The 20,368-nt window shown below is 33.7% G+C and overlaps 1 protein-coding gene across 2 annotated transcripts in view; it reads left to right on the top strand.

The window, feature by feature from the left end:
- Positions 1-20,368, top strand: part of LOC131050913 (uncharacterized) — a 51,880-nt gene that overhangs the window by 8,022 nt on the left and 23,490 nt on the right. Inside the window, exons 2-3 of one of the 2 annotated variants that reach the window (XM_057985229.2) lie at positions 6,098-6,329; positions 6,626-6,662. In XM_057985229.2, coding sequence (XP_057841212.2) covers positions 6,128-6,329; positions 6,626-6,662 — 239 coding nt within the window. In that variant the 5' untranslated portion in view covers positions 6,098-6,127. Of the gene's footprint in view, positions 1-6,097; positions 6,330-6,463; positions 6,663-20,368 lie in introns of both variants that reach the window. The other variant, XM_057985228.2, reaches the window with a different exon arrangement.

The following is a 20,368-nucleotide window of genomic DNA, read 5'->3' as shown; positions in this document are numbered from 1 at the left end:
ATCAGCCTACATCGACACTCAAAGTAGGGGAATCATTGTATTATGATCACAAATCTGATTTTACATACACAATGACTTGGCTTCACACAGAAAAACTAAACTGAAATGATATTCAAAACAACTCTTAAAAAGAGCTGCGTGAGAGAAGGTGAAAGGCCAATGTTTGACGAGAGCTTAAGAAGAAGTCCGTTGGACTTCACTTCCAACAATACGAACCATTTTGTTTGATCCTAGTTTTTCGTTCTTACTCGTATTATTCATAATAAAAATTTATTTTACAAGACCAAAATATTCTTCATTTATTATCATATATTGAATTATTTTCCCTTCTAATGTAATAGGGATTTATTTACCTTATCAAATATATAGAGTCAAATAGAATATTGAGATATAGAAACTTATACTCAATGAGTCAAGTTGTCTTGATATGGCTCTTCATAATATAAGGAAAGATGATTTTTTCTTGTATACTTCTCATAGATACAATAGTGGTGGATATGCCTTAGGGAAATTAACATGATAATTTAATTTTTTTTTATTAATAAGCTTGAGCAACATTCACACAATTACATTTGGGCTCTTACTTTTACAATGGGATAAGTTATTAGGTTTTCTACCTTTACACTTCTAATGTTGCTAAAGAATGTGTTTCTCTTTGGGATTGGTTATCTAAGAATCTTCCTAATGTAGATTAGATCTTAAGAGGAGATTTTGATATGGTGGAACATCATAGTGATCATAGTTGGTATAGTTATTTTAAACTTAACCATATTAATTTACTATTGTAACTCCTTGGAGTGGGTAGAGTGGGAGACGATTAGCTAGGAGAGGTTGGTTGATCATTTTTATAGTATATTGTCAAGTCATGATAATGCTTGTTTTACTTAGTATATATGAAAAGTTCACGTGGATAGGAAAATTGGTAGGTTGAGTAGATTTGGCATATCTTACAACTTACATGTGTCTCCTCTTTTTGGTAAATAATTTAAAAGTTGATTATTCCAATACCCTCTTTGATCATTTTTTCATCTTATCATCTATCTTCGTTTCTCAAGCTAATCTATGCCATCAAGTAGCTAGCATTTAAAATTAATACATCACACATAAAAAAATATAAATATGTGGTTGCCCTCATGTGAATATAAATTTAGAGACCTAAACCAAATGAATGGGTTTACCAAAATAAATTATGGTGTAATACTCTTTCACAATGCACTAGATTCTTTCATTCCTATGGTAAAAATGTCTAGGAAATGTAAAATGGGGTAGAAATCTCTCAAAGGGAAATTAGTTAATGCAAAAAAATAATTAATGATCCTAGCATTGCTATGATCCAAAATTCTATTTACTATTCAAATGTAGTTATGTAAGCTTGATAGATACAGAGGATAGGGTGCTAGAATAAGAGATAGAATTAATTGGATCAAGGAAAGCAATATAATTTCAAAACTCTTCTTTGATTATGTGAATCACAATTATAAGAAGGAAAATATTTATTCTTTAATTGATGATGAAGTTTCATTACATATATGGAACCCCTTGAAACTATATAAAGAGGATAGTAATGGATAGATATACAAGACACCTTTGAAGAGATTGTAAAATATTACATCCCTAATGAAATTGACTCTAGTTTAACAAAAGTCCAAAATTTGGTGAGCTTCTCATGGAGTTTTATTAGAGTATGTGGTTTTACATTAAAAATGATTTTATTAGCTTTATCTAGAGGATCTTGTAAAGGTTATGTAGGTTCAGATATTAACAAGGGTTTTATTAAGATTCTTCCCAAGAGAGGAATAAAAATACTATTTATGTCTTGTGTTCTAGTAAATTATTCAATGTTTGTTACAAAATTGTTTCCAAATTATTGGTTTTATAAACTATAGTATTATAAGGCCAGATTCTTGATAATCTAACTTTATCTTGGAAAACTAGTGAATGAGTCCAAAAATTAAGTTAAAAATCTTTGTTGCTCACATTATATTTCTATTGAAGAGCTTATGATATTTTAAGTTTGAGGTTCATCATCAAGATGATGCAACAATTAGGATTCGAGCCTCAAATTTATTTGTATATATTAAAATATTTTTAAAAGATGCTAATACCCATATTGTGGTTAATAATTAATTTATTATTTATTTTTACAACGCTCTATTAGAAAACAAACTTCCCCTATTGGATTTGCTCTTCTATCTCCTAGACTGTTGTTGTGGCTAAATCTAAGAATGTTCTCCCCTGCAGATCAAGGGTTAATCATAAGGCTTTATAATTGTCATTTCACTTTGATCCCTACTAGTGGGCCTTCAAGTTCCTTCACTAACCCCACCCTGGTCATGGAACTTTCTAGAATCATTGTTAGCAAGGGTGACCCTAGTATGATGTCTACACATAATCTTAAATGGATACCCACCAATGTCAATCCCAACCAGTCTACAAAAAATAAGAATGCCCTTGCCTCTCCTCATAAAGGAATTATTGTAAAGAATTTATGTAAATCTTTGTGTTAGGGTTTAAACATCTACTTTATGGTTGATTCCCATTTTAATTATGATTTATCATTACCCTTGAATTTGGTCGCATTAAGATCAACATATCTCATTTTATAGTTACACTTTGATTTAACACCATAGAGGAGCACGTGCATGGACAATCCATACCTTACAATATTTATAGCCCCTCATAATGGGTGATGAAGAGATTTCTTATATAATCTGTGAGTGAAGAGATTGAGTAATAAGTAGCATCATTAGGTAGGTTTATTTTGATGATGGACTCGTGAAAGACAATCTCTTGGTGGGCATCACAGTCAACATGGTTCAGACAACCTCATGATTAAAGTGGTCACCACTAGAAGGTACATAGTGTGGGATGTCAAGTGGGTTGAATGGGAAAGGAGGGAGAGGAACCAAAGGAGTAAGAGATGGGCAAAGAAATGACTAGGTTTACGCAAGGGATCCTATGATAAAAAACAAAAGGGGAAGTGAAAATTGAGGAAGGGGTCCTAACAGGGAATGGTAAGGATGTGGAATTGAATAGATCATAGAAATTTTGTTTACAAAAAAAATAAATTTATCATTTTTGTGTTAAAAAAGAGACCAAAATGGGTGCACCATATGACAACATGTTAGCATTTGAATTTTACCTTCTTAAAGAAACTCAAATTAGAATAGTATGTGAAGAAATCCTCTTTTCAAATTTGCAAGGGACACTCTTTGATCCAGTCTAAACTATCACAATCTTAAATTAATAAGCTATATTGTTACTAATACACACTATAAAAAATGATCTTGTGGGGTTTTGTATGTAGACATTTTTGAAAATAATCTAAACCTATCTTTTTTATTTTAGAGGTTAGAGCACAATAGTGAAATTACTTATTCTCAACACATTTTTCTATTGATACTTGACTAAACAACAATTGTATCTATTATTTCAAATGGGTAGAAATATTTTCTTTAATAAAATTTAACAGTGTCACATATCTTCATAGAATTTTTTTTTATGACTTTAGCTAGTGAACAATAAAGAGGATCCTTGAATTTAATATTTATGGAAATGTACTCCCAACTATCATTATTATTTTTGTCCTATTCTTTTTGATGCATACAATATCTCACTCGATGTTATTCTTTCATTTATTGGAGATGAATATTGTATGAAACCAATTTTCTTCATCTTTCTCCATCCTATTAGACTCTTTTAATGTTGTGTATGGTCCATACTTCTATAGTATGAAAATATATATTAAATGAAAAATAGAGGATCAAATTAGTGTGTAGGTTACTATATAATATTATCAAGACAAAAATAATTGTTTTTGTTTCTTCTAGGTTTCAAAAAATGAAAATTTCATGTTTTTTAATATTCAAAAAATACTTTTAACAATGTTCAAAAAAGAAATGTTTTGTTATTGCTTTGTATATTAAGTGTAAAGAGTTCAATATTTTTGTGATAATTTTTGTAGAAGTAACATATCTCGTCTTTTCATTTTGTTTCTCTATTATTTATTATTATTATTTTTATAATTGATTTGAGACATAATTGAAAACAATCACTAGACCTTGATGATTTAATGCAAAATGAAATAAACTTCAAACTTGCTGCGAAAACCTTTACAAAAATTTGTTAAATTTTCCGAGTTACCTTTTAGACACAACAATCCTTAATTTTAAAAGAGTCTAACAATGGGATAGTTCTACTAGGTGTGCCATATGTAAAAAACAAATACCTTTTGTGAACTGCTATTCATTTTCTTGTAAACAGCTTTGATCAATTAAAAAAAAAATTATAGCATTGTCTAAGGACCATTTTTTTGACAAAAGAAATATAGCATATCACTTCATAAGGATGCTAGTCAATAATTTATGATAGTTAGGGATAGGAGGAGTGTTTGATAATCTAATTTTACCTATTTTTAAAATTTTTTTTTAGAAAGAAGGGGTACAAATTTATGATAGTTAGGAATAGGAGGAGTGTTAGATAATCTAATTTTACCTATTTTTAAAATTTTTTTTTAGAAAGAAGGGGTAAATTTTTTTTGAACTTAAAGACAAAGAAACAGAGCAAGATGACTTAACAAAGGCCAACAAAGAAACTACCCTATCCTATCCTTATCAAGTTCATGTTACTTTTTTTTCATATCAAAATTTTGAATAATAATCTCTTATTAGTTATAAATCTCCTTACAATATATTTATGTAATTTATAATTGTATTTCTTTATCTTGTGGAAGAATATAAGCTATCTTTAGAATTCATAATATTTTAGTAATTGTTTTAAAAATAATTAAAACAACATAAATCTGTTAAGTAATTGTCTCATATATGTAATATAAAAATAAATTAAAAAACATTATTACACTACAAGATATTGTCATTAAATTTTTACTTTAAATCAATATTCTTTGATATATAATCTTTATACAAAAACTATCAATTTTCTTATGTTATTGCACACGACCTTAATAATCTATTTGTTCTAACAAAGGGAAGGCTTATATATCTTAAGCAAGTTACACAGTTTGATACAATAATTTTACCCTCATAGCTACAACAAAGATGTTGAATTTAATTCCAAGTAAAACAAAAAATATGCTGCTTGATCTCAGTTTGACCAAAATAGAATCTTAAATACACTTACAGAGATTCAAAATTTAAAATTTCAATTAATCATAAAATAACATTTAGAATATTTCAAATTAAGATAACAAATTAAAATTTTTACAACAATTTGGAGCTGCAACCACAATCAATTTTTTAACTTTTTCGAACTGCACTGAACTCTTTGTCTGAAGCTACCTGCTACTGTAAAACTAAAAGGAGGATAAAAAATTATTCAAAATGGAGAAAATTAAAAAAAAAAATTGATTTCTGACATATTGAAGATTAATAATAAATTCTAACAATAGATTCCATGGCTGAATATGTTCTTTGATATATTTATATAGTGAACAAAATAAAGCAAAGGGAAATGCATAACAAAAAAAAGAAGATAGATAAAACAATGAAAGGAAAGGAATACTATATTTTTCACATCGCTTGATTAATGAAAAACATAAACATTTTCAATTCTATATAATTCTTTGCAGTATGTCAGAAATTCAATTGAGTTCCACAACTATTATTTGACAAGAAGTTAAAAATCATTATTTCTGCCATATCACTAAGATATTCTTGTTTTTAAATTTGCAAACACATATATCATAGATGGAGGAAAATGTAGAGGTAGGTAGTAGCATTGTTTGAAGCATCAAGAAGTTGTCCCTAGTACTCATAGAATAAGTAGCAACATGGCATAGTTTCTGCCATATAACAAAATAAGCTATTTCTTCAATAGGTACTCATCACTCGAGTGTCAAATGTTGAGTAATGCTTAAAGGAATAGGTGAAAATCTAAGGTTGTATGCCATTAATTTTGTATTAAGAGCATTAAAGAAGCATTGCCCTTAAAAGATGCTTTTGTGTTTAAATGCATGTTTCATTGCACTTAAGTATATTTGAGAGTTCTTGAATGCATCTACTGTCACTGGAGTGTGGTTTGAAGGTTAACCTATTGATTTGATGATTTTTTTCATTGACACTATCTTCAATTTTGACAGGATCTTTGTGGGTTCTCTTTTTATTTATAAATGGATTCGAGGTTACATGATCAAGATATTTTGATTTCCAAATGTTCACTAAAATGGTCTGCTTTGGAGAGAAGGATTAAGCATTATTCCAACTTACATCAGATTTTATTAGTGGGGGACGGGGACTTTTCATTTTCTTTAGCTTTGGCCAATGCATTTGGTTCTGCAAGCAATATGGTTGCCACCTCTCTTGACAGCAGAGGTCTAAAATCTTCTCTCCAAGTTCTCTTTCTATTGCCTCCATTTTCTTAAACTATTGTCACTTTTTTAATAATCTATATATTTCAAATTTGGTAGTATTATTCTTGTATACTTATATGTCTGCCAACAATGCAGAGAAGATCATAAGTTCGTATGAGTCAGGCCAAAACAACCTTCATAATTTGGAGAATCTTGGAGCAATGATATTGCATGGTGTTGATGCAAAAACAATGAATAAGCATGAGATTATTAGGGAAAGAAGGTTTGATAGAATTGTGTACAATTTCCCTCATGCAGGTTTCTGTGGGAAGGAGCATGATAACAAACTTATCAGGCAAGTTTTTTCAATTTTAAAACCTTTGCTAGTTCAATAAAATTTATCGAGCAACATGTAATCATTTTCAATTAAAAGTTATATAGTAGTCTATATAGATTTAAAATCAGACAAAAAAATACAAATTGAATTTAACATACATATATCTTTTATTTATTTAACATGTATTACATCACGATTCACTTCAATATAGAGGTTTTATTCTCACTTGTGTAAACAGTACAAGAAGATAGTATTTTATAGAATTTGGACCTACAAAAACAAAAATTTGCTAAATCACAAATAAATAAAAATTAAAACTAAAAAACATGCTAATAACAACACATACAAACTTACTAGGAATAAACACTTTGATCTGAAATAAGAGATTTGGTGCAAACGAAAAAATAACTTAGGTATATCAAGACTATGGAACAACTTGCAAACATTTTCTCAAGGCCACTAATACATTCGGAGCTAATTTCTGACGACAGATTTTTGGAATTGCGACTAATTTTCGTCAGAGTGCCAACAAAAGTAGCCGTCGAAAAATCATCATCAGATTTGTCGATGATGCTCTGATCGTCAAAAATACGATAATCCCATGGACTTTGCCGACGGTGGGCATGATTGCTCTTCCGGTCCAAAATTTCGTCGGACATGCAACATCCCCATCAGATGCTTCAATAGATTTTGTTGCAAAGTCGATGATAATTTGGAACTTCGTACTGACGGTGATGTTGTTTGTTCGACACTTGTGTCGTTGGTCCATTCAGCGGCATCGACGACCGTCCGACTACGAAGTACCGTCGCACATACATCATCCTCGTTGGATGTTTGTGTAGTTTGAGTCGAAAGTACGATGACTCCAAAACATTTTCACCGACGAGAATGCTGTATGTCCACCGATTTCATCGTCGGTGGAAAGCTTGCTATGTGTCGTAATTCTGATGATGATAATATTTTTATCAATTTTTTTTTATTATTATCCAGTCATTGATATGTACAGCGAATGATATTTCTATCCCCACCACCTACCAGTAGGGGGCATAGGTTTGAGGCTAATATGAGGCGCATGGTTTCAAGCTAATATGGTCAGGCGCACCATGGTTGAGATGGTCCAACTCCCTAGTCTCACTCTAGGACTAAGCTCAGGCGCACCATGGTTGAGATGGTCCTAACAGTTTTTATCCATGAATGATATTTGGGTTTACAAACTCGAATTCAGTACATGCAATATCATTAGAACTCAGACATCAATAAACTTGTTTCAAATCAGAAACACTGTGATCTGAATTGCAAGCAAACTATTTAATGTAATACTTGTTGTTTGTATTTTGGAAAAAAGGGTTGGTTGCATAATTTTGCAGAGCATACTATTTGAGTAATTTACATGTCAAGTGTTTGTTATAATGTCTGAAAACTAAATCATGAAAAAGTGAAAAATATTTGGTTAGCAAATCAGGGGTGCACTTTACATTCTTGTTGTTATCCAATTCTCTTACTTTAGCTATGTTTCTTTCTTCAGATTTGGGGTCTAGAGCTCCTCCCTAAGCAGAGATTGTTGGTTTTGTCTCCCCTCCTTTGGCTGGAGAGTTTCTTGCTATCTTTGGTAGTTTTCCCTCAGAGTTCAACTTCTCTATTGGTCAGACTGTTATTTTCCCTACCTTCTTCTCCAAGTGCTCCTCCTCTTGTTTCCAATATTTTTCCTTTGCCTTCTACTCAATGGCCCTTGGTTGTGCCTTCATGCCCTCTTAATGTCTTCACTGGGTTCCTGTTTCCTTCAAATGATGGCTTCTCTATGTTATGCAATATCCATCTTGGATCTTGCAACATCAAATTCTAGCATGGTTGATGATGATGCGAGTGATTGGACAATTGTTTTTTATCACATTTTTTCTTTGAGTAAGAAGATACTTCTCAAGCAGTTTGGTGTTGTCAAAAGATAAATAAGTTGTGAAGAAAGGTGAGGGCTAAAAAGAATCTTTAGATTAATGTTTTTGACTGTGTTGGTTAGTGTTGATGTGGTTTTTCATTGATTTTCTTCAGATATTCTTCACCAATAGCCTATTTATAACAAGTTTATCTGTTTGGAAGTGGGTTCTCTCTAGAACCTACAACCAATCTATCAAAAGAAAATACATATTGGAACATGCCATCACAAAAATATGTCATTTTTATAAGTAAAACTAAAATATTCAGGTTTTCTTGAAAACATTCAAATTGAAATTCTCATCTTGGTCTTACAAGTATTAGGGTTCCTACCTAGCAGGATGCTCCTCACAAGGACGATTGTATGTTGTCCAGACTAGCTCACCCTAGAAAAGCCTTAGGATCTGTGATAAAAGTCAAAGAAACAATAATAATATCCTTTATTTCATATAAGAAATGATTTATAGTGAGTGTCCTTGAGATAAAAGAGCATTTACATTAATGTAGTTGTTTGTGTTGAGGGTAAATCGATGATACATTCCTCCTGGGAGGACAATCATATCCCCCTTCTTAACCCATCTTCTATCCATCGATCCTCTTTATCCCTTACATCAAAGGAGCCTATAACAAAAGAAACATAAAACTCAAGCGCCAGTATATGTCATTGACAACTCCTATTTTATGAATTCTTTCAAATTTGTCTTCGCTAGAGTCAACTTGCTAATAGGCTATTGCTATATACTAAGAATTAAATTGCTGAAATTCCATGACTTCGACCATAAAGACACATAGACTAGGTTCAAGTAATGTATACGAGAATTAAAGGACAATGGAAACTTTTCCATTGTCTGTAATAGATAGCAAGAAGGAAAGACTGTTATCTATGTAACATCTATTTGACAATTTTGGATTCATAAATTTACGTATAAACATATACAACGATGGTATATTGCAAAATGACATAAAAAATCCATTTCATGTAATCAATAATTTTGTACAAAGGGGAGGATGCTAATCATGTCACCCTAAATATTCACAAACAGGTATTGAAGGAATGCTGACAATAAATATGATAAAATAATGCTTGGTTTAGAGGATATAGCTAATTCACCCCTCAATTTAAAAGAAATATCAGGTAAAATTTAGTACTTCTTTTAAATTGATCACATTATGATGTAGCACATTAATCAATACTACAACACTGCCACTGGAAAAGGCAGCAATCTGTCAAAAAGAAATAGTGATAAATGATAGGGATATAAACTGTGCTAAAATGGTTTTGTAATATTTAGGTCTTTTAATATAAATCCAACTTTTATTTAGCAAAAAAAAATATTGATGAGTAAAATGGTTAAAAAAACAAAGTTTTTCTGTATATTGAACATGGAAGTTTCAATGATGGTGTTTTGAGATGGATAATTGGAATCACACTATTTTCCCTAGATTGTTTTAACTAAAATTTTGGACATGATTCCATTTAGTTTGCACTCCATGGTTCACAGGATATTAGGATTAATGGTTATGTTTCCATGGTGTTTGGATCCAAGCAAAACAAGTTCAATGAATCAATAAATGTAGTTTACTCGATACAAAATGTTTGTATATAGATATGGTATACGACATACATGGTGTGTGGAAGATCACAAGTTCTTTGATGATTGATTCATAAGAAATGGCAGATCTACTAACAAGTTTCTTCTTGTTCTTAATGGTCCACAAGTTTACTGTTTGCAGATTACGTTTCATAGTCACAGGTTGATGGATCACATAGACCATTAATTATAGATTATTTCAAGTTGTTCATGGTTTATTGTCACCTAGTTTCTTACCTAATTTTGCATTGTTTTCTACTTTATTTCCTGTATAGCATTCATCTGCGCTTGAGTCATTCATGTGTTGCTTCAGATATGTTCTTCATGATTTATCCTCAGCTTCCATGGTTAGAACCGATTTTGCATTTGACTCAACATAATTCCTAGTTGTGTATTGTACTTCACACATCACACAAAAAAGGTTATTTTAGGAATTAGGATACGATATAGTATTTTATAGTCCTAATATCTAGGTCATTAAACTTTCACATATTGATGTATCACAGTTAGTTATTTTATAATTCAATGTGTGCTTAATGTACCTAGTTTATGGAGTGATTAGATGTTTGTTTGATTGGAGAAAATTAACCAGTCCAATTTGTAGGCTAGGGCTGTTATATTGTTGGTAATAGGGCTTGGTACATACATTGAATTAGAAACATCTTTTATTGATTAATATAGATTCTAAAGATATTCTTTTATGAATTATGGTGTCTTATTTAAAAAATCATACCAAGACGTATGTATTGGAGCCAGTGTTCCACAAGGACATTTCCTCCCCCAAAACAGTTTGTTTTTGAAATGGGGACACCTTCAGAATACAGGGACTTGGATGGGACGTCCCCTTGCCACCCCAGAGCAATCCAATGCCATCATCTTTGAGACATCTCTAGGACATCCTTGAGACATTTGAGGGACTCCCAAGAGCCTCCTGACCATCTCAGGGACGTCCAAGCATCTCCCATGGCCAAACAACCCATAAGTGATTTAAAAAAAATCAGAACTTTTTTTCAAACTCCATGCCCAAGGTCAAACCCTCACAGCCTATGGGCCCCACCCAAACCCCACCAACTTAATAAAATTGCCTCCTATTTTTGTTTCAACTCACAAAAACAAAGAGCAAGAAGTTGACAACTTTGAATGTGAGAGTGACAGTTGTAGGTGCTAGGTGAAAAAGTGAGAGTGCAGAGCAAGAGGGTTGAGGAGAAGTAAGAAGAGAAGTGATGCCAAGTTGCCAATTTGTAATGGTCTACCCCTATTTTGAAACCAATTTCTTTTGCACCTTTTCAACTATGCTTCTTGACAAACAATTTACTTGAATGCTCTACTACTAATTTTCAGTTTGTCTTTCTTGATTTTGTGAATGCCAATGTTTGTTTGCTGATACTTTTGAGATGGCATTTTGGCAAACAACATGCATGCACTGAAAGGGTTTCAATTTGGAATTGATATTGATAGTGCAGATATCACTTTAGAATAATCAAGATTTGCCTCCACTGAAATGATTTTAATCAACTAAAGAGCAATATTCATGACTTACAAGTAATAAAAAAAATTACAAGGATGAGGCATATTCATAACTTTTACAGTCCCGCCTTGGATATCAACACTAGAAGCAACTCATATTGTTCATGTATAGACAAGACAATATGGGAGTTTATTATACCCAGCAACTTGTGGTGTTGTTGTTCGCGTTGGCTCTGTTGGACTCTGCAATTAAGATTCAATATACATTATTCAATAAGATTAACTGTGCAACATAATGAAATATTGAAAAGTGTGTTATCTTGTTGAGCTTCGTTTGGTTTTGAGAATAGTTTAATATTCTCTACTTAACAGGGCCAACCACTTGAAGGTGGAAGCTCATTTGACCCCTCCCCCCCCCAACATCACTCTAAATTCCCCGTTAACATCTTATAACATTCATTCATTCATTCTTTCTACCATTAATAAAATATAGCATTCATTCATTAATATCACATAACGTTCATTACCACATAACATTGATTAACATTAATTAACATGCAACATTCATCAATATTAATTAACACATATCATCCATAACCATTAATTAGCACATAATTACACTCACTAACACATAAAAATCAGTCATTATCAAATAAGTTAGATTACAATCATTTCTTTTTTTGTTTTTTCTTTGAAGCTATGAAAAGACTAAGTGGAACATCGGTTTCTTCATCATTTCCCCCCTCTGTAGATGTTCTGCCAACTGCTCATGATCTAGATGTATGCCTAGTCCTATACTGAGGACAAGGACACTGAGGTGAAGGGGGGTCCTCTGCAATAACAAAGAAATGGGTTAAATTCAATTTTTTTTAATTATTGTTACAAGTGTTTCATTAATTTAGAGAACATAACTGTTGCGCTCTTTACTTGATGGGGCCACATCATTTTGTGTAGCCTCAACCTCAACATGCTGAACACCCTCTAGGTCATCTGGAGTTGAAATACTAAAGGTTACATTAATACTGAACACCAATTGCAATTATATTTGTTTAAAGAAATAACAGTAGTCCTCTTTACCTGAGTGGGGAACATCACATTCCTGATGTTGTGTACCCAGATCATGCTCCACTTGGTCACCATCGACTACATGCTCTAAAATATTAACAAAAAAGGTTACATTAATTACTAGTCTAATTACAAATTAAGATGTTTAATTGTATTAATAGCTAAATAAATAAATTTGAATAGAAAATGAATACCTCCACTACTGGGATGCACATCCGGACCTTCATGTGCAGGCGGTGTTTCACTATTAGCAGGCTGTATTCCAATGCCATGCACATTGTTATCATTGCTTGCTTATTTAAAACAAATATAGTCACTTTATGTTGGAACTCAAGATCAATTAGATTATTGGTAAAGTATTCAATTTGAAATAATTTCCATTTAGCATATTTACCTGTGTGACGAATGCACTCGAATGTTGTGTATGCCCATTCAATTCTCGTTGCCAATCAACCACGACTGAATAGACTTTTTGGTAGGCAATTCTCTTGTCATCTTCTGTGGGCGCTCTATTGAATTTAGAGCCCTACATTCTTGCTTGGTACCGTGAATTTTGCTTGCATTGTTTGATAAAAAAAAAAAACATTTGCAATTTATTAATATTTTGATGCAATATTTCGTTTAACCACCAGAGCCGAGTTTGTGTTTCCTGTTCTTTTCTTGTCTTGCCTTGGTTGCCTTTGATGTGTCACTCAGTCTATAAAATTTTTGAAATATGTTAGATTATATAAATATAAAGAGTAATTAATTAGTACATAATTACATTCTTAATAGTATCTCGTACCTTCTTTTGGCGTTTGGTGGTGTATTTCCTTTTTCCTTTCAATTCTCTCCTTGGCATCCAAAATCATGTCCTTCCACTCCCTCTCTGGAATCATGGGGGGATGCTCATACTTTAGGTTCCTCTCTAAATGGGTCCTGTATTGGTCCCTCACATACTTTAGATATGTGCCATCTTTTTCAAGGAGCTTGGTTTTGTCAAAGGTGTCATTTCCAAACCACTCAACCATTTGGTTTGTCAATTCGTCTTTTAACCTTTTTTCTTGGTCATTCCACATTTTAAAGCAAAAACAAACCTATTAGATTCAGAAATGAACTGAAGCTACATTTATTACACTTCAAGAAATGGATCAAAGGAAAACTATTCTAACAATGATATGAAATCAAAATAATGGATTAGGGTTAGTTCACATATGATGTACCACCTTTTACATATGGTGGGCCCAAATATCTGCAATGCAATGTCACTAAGATGTTTATAGAAAATATCATTGCCTGCAAAAAATTCATGGGATCATTAGTCCAAAACGAGTGATCATAAAGTAAATTACAATTAGAGTATATATAATAATAATTTAAAAGTACCTGGAACCTTTTGTATCTTTAACGGAATCATTTCTTCGTCACTCACCACCAATGTGGCCTACAACATTCCCGTACTAGCAATACGAGAAGTTACAAAAAATGATGGTATGTTATCAGCAGTAGTCACCTCTGGCACATCCTCATGTGCATCTCCTCCTGCAAAAAATGAATCCACTATGAAATGGCATTAGAATTCAAGAAAGAACACTTGAAGGGAAATAAACACATGACAGAAGATAGAGAAAAAGAAGGATCTACCAACAATGGGCGGGCCAATATGACGTGCAGTAGAGGATGTCTACATGTTATGTGTTTCCGAAATTGCAGTCGACAATAAAGGTGAGGGTAACCTCTAATGAGGTGGCAACGATATTTGCAAAGGAACATTGACAACACCTAAATAATAATACATTAAATATATCAAACATTAAATATATGAAAAGTGCAAGAATTGTAAACAAGGATGAACCTTTATTTTGAAAATTGACAGTATCAAGTGATGCTCTACAAAATACACAAAGGTTAGACTGGAACCTGTAGTCGTATAACACACAAAAACACACAAGAAATCGTTAGTGTTATTCAACCAAGAACTAATCTAAGCAGGCATATCAAAAGAGATATTAGAAATATGTTAAAATAATTAACTAGGGAAACAAGTATAATGAGGCATCTCCAAATGCCTTCTAGCATGCTCTTAGTTCCTTCTCCTTTGTTCCTCTCCTCTCCAAGTTCCAAATTAGTGTAGCTCTCAGCAATTTTTGCACTATGGATGCTTATGGAGGTTCAAGATTGTAGATGATTACAAACTATGCTATGCAAGTATGAATAAAAGCTAATATTAGATGCTATGATGCTAAAATGATTTATTTTAGGCCAAAATAACAATATATTAGTGATTTATGCTAAATGCTCTCTAAAATTCTCTATAACTTAGATGCATACAAGTTTTCAGGATGCTTAAGGCTTGAGGATTTGAAAATAAGGAATGTGAGCTCTATTTATAGGAAAAATGGAGCAATGGATGGTTGAGATTGAGTAATCTCAACAAGGGTCAGGATTGAATGATATTCAATCCATGTGAGGGCTTTCAACCCAATCCTAGGATGACAAGTGTCAACATGAGAGGGGTTGAGAGGAGAGGGAAGAAGCATTAAATGCTTGACATGACCTGAGGGTTAACTTGGGAGCTAAGGTCAATGGTTGGGTTGAGTGAATAAATTCTTTATTCAAAGAATAAAGCTTTCATCCAGTGGATAAATTCTTGTGCAAAGGTAAAAGGGATACCCATGGTCAAAGCAATAAATGCTTGAGGATACAAATGAGTGCAAGTTGAATTAACCATAAATGGTTATGTAAGAGCCATAAATGGTCATGTAAGAGCCATTAGTGGTTTGGAAGACTTTGAAGGTTAAATTGTTGAACACACAAAGCAATAAATGCTTTTCAAAGACTTTGAGATCTTTGAGAAGTGACTCCAAGTTGCTTAGGAATGTGACAATAATTAGGGGATGGATTAGGTTAATTAGGAAGGGCTTAGAAGAATCTAGAAGGGGGTTAGGATTGCAAGTGGGTTTGGTGGGTGAGGGAAAATAGGTTTTTTAATTAAAATAAAATTCATTTATTTCAATAAATAGGTGCAAGTTGCATTCGTAGGAAAATGCAAGTGGGGGGAATAAATGATTTAAATAAATGTTTTATTTAATTTATTTAAAAGAGGAAAAGGGTTAAATGAAATAAATAGGATTTATTCATTTAATTGATTGTGAGTTTGGTTTAATGAATTAATTAAAATAAATTGAATAATTTATTTAATTAATAGGAGAATATTTTGAAGATGAATTAATTAAATATTAATTTAATTAACTGATGGCTAGTGGATTTTTAATCAAATAAATAACAAATATTCATTTAATTAAACTGGACAGATTTATGTGACTACATTTGCCCCTCTTTGAGACGGTGTGGTTTATCGCGTCGTTTCAAAGAAAGAAAAATAGGTGTGAAGAATATGCCTCATAAATGTTAATTTAGTGGGTGGTATGCCCCCTCGAGAGATAGGCCAATTTTTTTTGAAAAATCAGGCGATCTCGCGAAAAAGAATGAAAATTGGCAAGGTGGTAGAAGAGAAGAATTAGCAATAATGGTGAAATAATGGAAGAAAACAGAGTGAATACGGAGAAATATCAAGCTAGTGAGTACCCTTAGGTTATGCAGGAGATACTATGCAAATGTGGTGTTGTTCTTTCAAGTGATGCTATACAATTGATCAAAATTGGTTGGACAATCTGGTGCAATTGGTTTAATTGCTCCAGTCGGGTCAAAGCATGATAGTTGATGTCAGTTGGTCGCTTGGACAGGATAAAGTCTCAGTAAGTGAATCAAAGTGACCTGATGGTGACTTAGACAATTGATGTAATTGTCCGATGAAGTCAAGGTATATGAAGCAAAATACTTGTTGAGACTTAGACAATTGATGTAATTGTCCGATGCGATTGTGTTTGATTGGTTGATCAATTGATAGTGTGTGCGTGGGATGGATGGTTGTGGTGAATCATAGCAGCCCCGTTGAGACTAGGTCATTATGATAAATGCCTAATGTAGTCTAGGATTACTATGATCCATTACTTGTTGAGACTCGAAGATACTTGATCAAAGTATCTGTTGAGAGTCTAGGTGTGTGTGAGTTGATGTGCCTGTGTAGACAAAGTAACTGGCTTGATTATGTGGATGACTGAGGATGGGAAGCGTCGCCCTTCCTATTTAGAGATGGATGGTGATGAACGTGGCTTGATTGGGTTGATGGGAAACGATGTAGGGTATGTGATGTTGAATATTGAGATGGGGAGGGTGGGGGGGGGGGTTCGATGTTAAATAGAAGAAATGGAGGACCTATGACTCATTCCTATGGAAGCAGAGGAAAATAGAGTATGCATTGTCATTACTATGTATGCATGATATGCATCTATTATGAATGTATAGATGGGTGGAATGCAACGAAATGCAATATATACAGATGAGATGAAATGATGATCCATAGTGCTCTATTTTCATCATTGAGCTTTAAAATGTTGTAACAAAATACAAGCAACTTGACATAATGGTTCAAAATGACCTGAGTATTCCTTTCATGGATTTTGATATAGCAAGTTAATACAAGAAACTTGATATAATGGATCAAGTGGACTTGAGTATTGCTTGCGGAATAGACAAGGATCATCTCCGTTCATTCATGACTTGGATCGTCCTCCTTGATCTTGGGCTGGTCATATCCCGAGACAAGTTCATACCTTAATAAGAGACAAAAATCTTTATCCAAATTGGATGAGGAGGAACCAAAGAAGGAGCATTGTTCGGTAAGCAAACAGTATGTACATAAAGAATAAAGAATATGGATCCTTGGTAATGGTTCATGCTCATATGGTCGAGGTATACACTGTAGTCAGCAAGCCGTAGTGATCTATGACTGCATTTTGCATAAGATCATGTAGCTTAGTGAACTTCCCACATAGACACCATTAGTACATGCCCCAGAACTTCATTAGAATAATGTGCAGACGATACACAAACAATACTGTAAGATCCTGATATAGATAATCAAATGAATTACTCACAAATCAACCAAGTATTTGATAGCTTAACACAATTTTCTTGTCAAAGAAAACATCATTTTGTCTTTGTTTTGGTAAGGAAGGATTCATCCTTGTTGAAGACAGTTTGATTGTTGATGTTGATTGTTTGGTCAATTTGAGAAGTGATCATCATGCGAGTATTTTGCAATGCTTGTTTGGTATCTGCTCGGATGAGTATGTACAATGTGTTGCCATGTTTTTGTTTGTTTTTTTGATGTTTTTTGATGTTTTTGGATTTTGTGAGATATTTTTGAATGTTTTTGGTATTTGTTTTGAATGTTTTCCAATGTTTTTGATATTTTGGTGATTGTTTTGAATGTTTTTGGTATTTTTACCAGTATATATGGGAGCTTGATGCTCTATGCAGCTTATGTATAAAACCGTTTGAGGTGCATGCTGTTGATCGGATCTGCTAGCGGTTCTCCTTCTGACGTAGCCAACTAATATGCCCCGGACCCAAATACAACAGTGATAACATATGGACCCAGCCAATTTGATTCAAACTTTCCTTGATGTTCTCGGTTGGGTTGGTTACGAGGATTTTCTCAAAGAACAAGATCACCTACCTCAAATGTACGAGGTCTAACTTGATGATTATAGCTTCTGCTCATGCACTGCTGATAGGCTTTGAGGTGATTGTATGTAGCTTGTCGCTTCTCATCAAGTAGCTCTAAGTGCTGAAGATGGGATACTCTGTATGCTTCATCATCGATGAGATTGTGCAAGGAAACTCATAGTGATGGTATCTCAACTTCAATAGATAAAATAGCTTCTGCACCATAGACCAATGAGTAGGGAGTTGCGCCTATAGGGGTTCGAATGCTAGTTCGATATGCCCATAGTGTTGGATTCAATTGAACATGCCAATCAAGACCGCCATCATTGACTATCTTCTTTAGGATTCTTAATATGTTTTTGTTTGATGCTTTGGCTTGACCATTGCCTTGTGGGTAATAGGGGGTGGAAAGGCGCTATTGGATGTGAAACTTTTCATAGAGTTCACGAACATCTTGATTTTTGAAAAGAAGACCATTATCTGTGATGATGGACATGGGTACACCATACTGACAGATGATGTAATTGAGGATGAATGAGGTGATCTGCTTGTCGGTAACTTGGGTAAGTGGAACAACTTCGATCCACTTTGTGAAATATTCGGTAGTGGTAATGATGAATTTATGACCATTGGATGAAGATGGATGGATTTTACCCACAAGGTCAAGGCCCCATTGACAAAAAGGCCATGGTGTTGTTATTGGTTGCAGTTCCTGTGCTGGCGCATGTATCAGGTCTCCATGAACTTGGCATTTCTTGCACTTTTTGACAAAGTAGTAGGAGTCTTTTTCCATAGATGGCCAATAGTATCTAGTGTGCAGGAGTTTCTTGGCTAGTGACGGACCGCTTGCATGAGTGCCACAAATTCCTTTATATACCTCTTCCAAGGCCTTTGTTATCCCATCCTATTCTAGACATCGAAGGAGAGTACCATCAAGACTGCGTTGGTATAGGGTTTTGACAATAATGGTATGTCGAGTAGTTTGGTGAATGAAGGTTTTACGTTGGTTATTCAATTGGTTAGGAGGAAGGGTGTGATTGCGGAGATAAGTGTAGAACTCACTGTACCATGGGGATTCAGAATCGACAAGGCGACATATCATCTCGGATTTAGGGATATCATAAGTGGGAATCCAAAGCTGTTCTACCAAGAACTCATAGAGTGTTGAATTCTGTGGAAGATCTAGAAGAGATGTGATGGTAGCCATAGCATCAACAGCTTGATTCTAATCTCTTGGTATCTTCTCAAAGGTGATAGTAGTAAATGATGCCTTTAATTTGTCCACCATTTGCTTGTATGGCATGAGTTTATCATCCTTGGTCTGATATTCATCTGTTGCTTGTCGAATGACCAGTTGGGAGTCGCCATATACTTGTAGTTCTTGTAATTTCCATTGTATGGCTAGCTTGAGTCCTGTGATCAAGGCCTCATACTCTGCTATGTTATTTGTACATGGAAATGTGAGCCTGTAAGACTTCGGGATGCTGTCACCTTGAGGTGTGATAAACAGAATACCTGCCCCCGAGCCATGCCTAGTGTACGAACCATCAAAGTATAGTTTCCATGGTTGTCCTGTTGTGATCATGAATATCTCTTCATCTGGAAAATTGGAAATGAGAGGATGATCACCTATGAGTGGTGCCTCGGCCAACTAATCTACAATAACTTGTCCTTTGATAGCCTTACGGTCCACATACTCGATGTCAAACTCACTTAGAATCATCACCCATTTGGCCAAGTGGCCTGTTAATGCTACTTTGCTGAATAAATACTTGAGTGGATCAATCTTTGCAATGAGTTGTACCTTGTGTGTTAACAGATAGTGCCTTAGTTTAGTGGCTGCTAGGATTACTGCTAGGCAATCTCGCTCAATAGGTGTGTAATTGAGTTCATAGCCCACCAGTGTATGAGAGATGTAGTAAACAACGCACTCTTTCCCTTCTGCATTATGTTGTGCCAATAGTACACCCAATGCTGTACTTGTTGCTAATATATAGAGTAACAGAGGTCTACTTGGATCTGGTGGGATCAACAATGGTGTATTCATGAGATAGTCTTTAAGCATCTGGAATGCTTACTGGCATCTTGCATCCCATTGAAAGTGGATGTTTTTGTGTA

This window comes from Cryptomeria japonica, chromosome 10 (genome assembly GCF_030272615.1).
Source record: "Cryptomeria japonica chromosome 10, Sugi_1.0, whole genome shotgun sequence".
Lineage (NCBI taxonomy): Eukaryota > Viridiplantae > Streptophyta > Pinopsida > Cupressales > Cupressaceae > Cryptomeria > Cryptomeria japonica.
The sequence above is the reverse complement of the archived record's forward strand: the minus strand, read 5'-3'. Positions and strand labels throughout refer to the sequence as shown.